Source organism: Zingiber officinale, chromosome 1A, assembly GCF_018446385.1.
Source record: "Zingiber officinale cultivar Zhangliang chromosome 1A, Zo_v1.1, whole genome shotgun sequence".
In the NCBI taxonomy this organism is placed as follows: domain Eukaryota; kingdom Viridiplantae; phylum Streptophyta; class Magnoliopsida; order Zingiberales; family Zingiberaceae; genus Zingiber; species Zingiber officinale.
In genome coordinates this window covers 87,621,604-87,626,402 of record NC_055987.1, presented here as the reverse complement: position 1 = coordinate 87,626,402, position 4,799 = coordinate 87,621,604, and the positions used below count along the sequence as shown (strand labels likewise).

General features: G+C 37.5%; 1 protein-coding gene across 1 annotated transcript; it reads left to right on the top strand.

Annotated features, from left to right (window-relative positions):
- Positions 1-625: 625 nt before the first annotated feature.
- On the top strand, positions 626-2,684 carry LOC121999752. The gene is made up of 3 exons (XM_042554393.1): positions 626-845; positions 1,613-2,013; positions 2,097-2,684. Exons 1-3 carry the CDS (start codon positions 626-628, stop codon positions 2,682-2,684), a joined length of 1,209 nt encoding a protein of 402 aa, XP_042410327.1.
- Positions 2,685-4,799: the final 2,115 nt, after the last annotated feature.

The window sequence follows — 4,799 nt, the reverse complement described above, 5'->3', positions numbered from 1 at the left end:
TTCATTATTATTTGATTTTTTTAATAAAATGTACAGAATTACATTTGTAGTTTAGTTTTCCATTACTATTCTATTATATTGGTACTTGGTAGTGGACTAGTGGTAGTTTATTAAAGTTTTAGTTCAGCTGTTCAACATATATTTTTTCATTACATAATTTATTTTTAGTTATTTATTTGTGTAGGATATGGAGAGATTTTTTAAACGAACTCGTAGTTCCGGCTCTAGCTCCTCTAATGAGCCGAATGTTATTGAACAAGTGGAAAGTCAATCCCGTGTAGAATTAAATTTGGATGATATTGTTAGTGATCCGGGATTACGAAAACCAATTGAAAAATTTGATATTGTTATTCGAGATCAAGTTCGAAGAGAGTATGTGCTCCGAGGGCCTTGTCAACCAAATGGTCATGTGTATCCGAAAACAACTTTTGGTAATCAAGAAAGAAGTTTTCAAGGAACTTGGTATAAAAAATATACATGGCTAGAGTATAGCATATCAAAAGATCTTGCATTTTGTTTTTGGTGTTATCTTTTCAAACCGTTAAATAAAGAAAATGTAGATAATACCTTTATAAAAGATGGATACAACAATTGGAAAAGGGCATTAGAAAGATTCAATCGTCATATGGGGACTGTGAATAGCTGTCACAATGAAGCTAGAATACAGTTTGAGGCTTTTCAAGATCAAAGGCATAGTGTGGGGAATATTTTACGAGTACATAGTCGCGATATGGAAATTGATTATCGCACTCGTTTAACAGCAATGTTGGATGTGACACGCTTTCTATTGAAGCAAGGGTTACCTTTTCGAGGACACGATGAGTCAACTAGTTCTTCAAATAGAGGTAATTTTCTTGAGTTGCTTGAATGGTATAGTCAACGAAATGAAGAGGTTTCTAAAGTTATAAAACAAAATGCTCCTGCAAACAATCAATTGACTTCCCCAAAAATTCAAAAGGATTTAACACATGCTTGTGCTTCAGAGATCACACTTTCTATAATTAATGATATTGGAGATAAATTTTTTTCTTTGATGGTTGATGAGGCTCGGGATAGTTCAGTGAAGGAGCATATGGGAGTTGTTTTGAGGTATGTGAATAAAGAAGGATGTGTGATTGAACGATTTCTTGCGGTTGTGCATGTGCCTGACACTAGTTCTCATTCTTTGAAAATGGCTATTGATGCTTTATTTGTGCAACATGGTTTATCATTATCTAGATTGAGAGGCCAAGGATATGATGGAGCTTCAAATATGCGTGGCGAGTTTAATGGATTGAAATCCCTGATACTACAAGAAAATCCATTTGCAATGTATGTTCATTGTTTCTCTCATCAACTCCAATTAGTTCTTGTTGTTGTTGCCCATGACAATTTTACTGTGAGTGAATTTTTGGGTATATAACCATGATTGTGAATATATCTGGAGCATCTTGTAAGAGGAGAGATCAACTTAGAAAGATTCAACATGATAAGATAATTGTTGAATTGGAAAGTGGAGAAATTACTAGTGGAAAAGGAAAAAATCAAGAAACTAATTTAGCAAGACCTGGAGATACTCGTTGGGGATCACACTACTTAACATTACTTCGTTTATGCTCTATGTGGTCTTCAGTGATAGAAGTGTTAGGAAATGTACATGATGATGCCTCTTATTCTGCGAACAAAGGTGTTGCTGCAGGTTTAATTGAGAAGATGGAGAGTTATCAATTTGTTTTTGTGTTACATTTGATGAAGTATATATTGGGAATTACAAATGAGTTATCACTTTCCCTACAACAAGGGGATCAAAATATTGTTCAAGCCATGTCCTTGGTTAGAAGTGTGAAATGTCGACTACAAGACTTCAGGGAAGATGGATGGCAGATAATTTTGGAACAAGTTAACACATTTTGTGAATTGAATATGATTCCAATACTTGATATGGAGGACAACATGCTAACTCGTGGTCATGGCAGGCGTAGAGGGCAACTCATCACCAATTTTCATCATTATCGTGTGGAGATTTTTTGTCAGGTATTATTTCTAAAAATCTATTTTTTTGTTAAAGAGATTTCATTGATTATTAATGTTATCATGGTTGCAAATTTGAATGCTAGGTTGTTGATTTAATTATACAAGAGATGAATAATCGTTTTTCAGAAGTTAGTACGGAATTGCTTGGTTGCATATCATGTCTTCATCCAAGAAATTCTTTCTCTCAATTTGATGTTCACAAACTCATCCATCTTGCCGATTTTTATCCCGAGGACTTCTGTGGTACTGATTATTTATTTTTGGAACAACAACTTATGAGTTACTTTTATAATCTGCGGGATGATCCTTACTTTTCTTCAATTGATGACTTGGGAATTCTTGCTCAAAAATTGGTTGAGACTGAAAAACATTTGGTGTTCCCATTGGTTTATCGTATGATAGAGTTGGCATTAGTTTTACCAGTTGCAACTGCTTCGGTTGAACGAGTTTTTTCTGCAATGAAGACTGTGAAGACTGATTTACGCAATAAAATGGGAGATGAATGGATGAATGACAGTCTAGTTGTATATATTGAAAAGGATATTTTTTCTACAATTGAAAATGAGCAAATATTACAACATTTTCAACGAATGCAGTCTCGTAGAATCCAATTATCTCCTTTTGTACCGACTCGTCAGCCGTCGCAGACTTCTGTGCCAACCCAGAAATGAAGCTCACCTATGGAAGAAAGGTAGACTAATCTTTCCTAAACTTCTAGTTTTTTTTTCTTACAAGTTAGATCAAATGTTCTCAATGTTAATTTATCAGGTTATGGTCTTATGGAGATTCGCTCGAGTATTCGGTCTTATCAGGTTCTTTGTTTATCTTTGATTCCTCAAAATTGAACCTCTTTTTTTGCTATGTTCTACACTATTTGTTATGAGAATTTCATACATATTATGATTTATGTAAGTGACATTCATGTTTATTTGACTGTAGTTTCTGCAGTAGCGTATATTATGCAAGAGTTAGAGCCTTGGAGTGATCAACACACTGGAAATGAATAGACTAGAGCTTAACTTCTTTGTCAGTTAGATTTCAGACTTCATGTGTATAATTTCTGCAGCATCATATATTATGCAAGAGTTGATGTAAAACTTTAATTATTAAATATTTTTATTTAGTCGCACAAAAAATATCTATACAATTCAGCCCCCCTGAATTTTTTTTTCTGGTTCCGCCCCTGAGCGTAATCACAAATAATGCATACCTCCATTGGTGCATGGACCCCTTTTATATAGTGCTTCAGCAGCGAACGCACATGCTTCTTAAAGCACGTGCATGTTTTTCTAACTGTCCTATGAAAAGATAAGTCTTAAAGTGTCCCTAACACTTTTCTTTAACAGGGCGTGCAAATTCCTGACATGACAATAGAAGCTTCTTCCATACGATCTACTTGCTGGCCATGTCATGATGTCAGTTGCAAGGATATGATGAGCTAAGTGAAGGGGTCCCACTTTTTGACTGAGCGAGTGAGCCGCTTGGCCAGGATTCCCCACCTGGTTGCTCTAGGTTGTTCTTCTTCACAGTCATTCTACTCGATAGGTTGTTCCTCGTCTGGGCGGATGGTGGTCTTGTCAGACTAGCCTTCAGTCGGTCATCTCAATTGTTCATCTGAACTCCTCTCTTTAATCGTCTATCTATTGCGGTGGCCGAGCGAGGAAGTCGCTCGATTGGAATTCCTCGCCTGGCTGGGTGAGTGATCTAGTAGACACGTTTCCACCTGGTCGGCCAACTTTGATGACCAAACGATTCTCTGTCTTTGACCATCTTGACTTTAACTTTCATGTTGATCTCTCATCCTATCCTTGACCCATCATTGGTGGGCCCTCCTTTACTGCCGTATCACAAGCCTTCACCTTCAAGTCTTGTTAAAGGAGGCTGTAAATCCGACTGACTGGACAAGGAGTGTATTCAGCGACCTTTACGTCTGATCAGACATTCTCGATTCTAGTGTTGGCATTGGGAATTCAGTTCTGTGTAAATCCCCTATACAAAAATTTGTACGAGCACAGAACCTTTACTAGCAACCCACATGATCGATCAAACATGTGTTTGATCAATCAAGCAAGTTCTTAATTGATCAAAGTGCACCTTGATCGATGCACAAGATTGTTGGCCTCTTGTGTTGGTGTTCAGGATCCATGCAAGGGAAAATAAACTAATTGTGCTATGGAATAAGAATTAGTTGTACCTTTCCTCGTATGCTAAGACCTCTTGATCTTCTACTGTATTCCTCTCCTTCTATTGGACGTCGTGTGATCGACGATCTACCAAGACAAAACACCCGAACCTCTTCTTCCTTTCCAAGCCGCCTACCACCAAAGAATGCAAAGCAAAAAGGGGTGCCTCCTTCTTCTTCTTTTCCTCCAAACCGCCGGCCACCTAGGTGCTTCTTCTCTTCTTTTTCTTCTCCTCCAAGCCCCGGGCACCAAGGGGAGATGGAGCGCCGGCCCTAGAGGGAAGAAAGGGAGGAAAAAAGGGATATGGGGCGCCGACCCTAGAGGAAAGAAAAGGAGAAAAAAAATGTGGGGTGTCAACCCTAGAGAAAAAAGGGAGGGTTGTTGAGTTGTGGAGAAAAATAAAACTTATCACTTATGTTTTTGTGGCACAACCTCCTCTCATTTTATAACTCTTTGCGCCAGATAAAAAAGGAAAAAAATTAATAGATTTTTTTAAAATTCTGTTGAGAAAAAATCTCCCTTTTATAACTCCCCTTTTTTTCTTTTTCTTTTTTTTCCTTTTATTGTGGTCGGCCCCTTGCTTGGTCGGCCCATTGCTTGGGC

Excerpts from the sequence above, each read along its gene's own strand:
- LOC121999752 (XM_042554393.1), top strand. The coding sequence starts at position 626 with ATGGGGACTGTGAATAGCTGTCACAATGAAGCTAGAATACAGTTTGAG. Across the intron at positions 846-1,612 it reads AACTAGTTCTTCAAATAGAG|TGATAGAAGTGTTAGGAAAT; the intron begins GTAATTTTCTTG and ends TGTGGTCTTCAG. Across the intron at positions 2,014-2,096 it reads GTGTGGAGATTTTTTGTCAG|GTTGTTGATTTAATTATACA; the intron begins GTATTATTTCTA and ends TTTGAATGCTAG.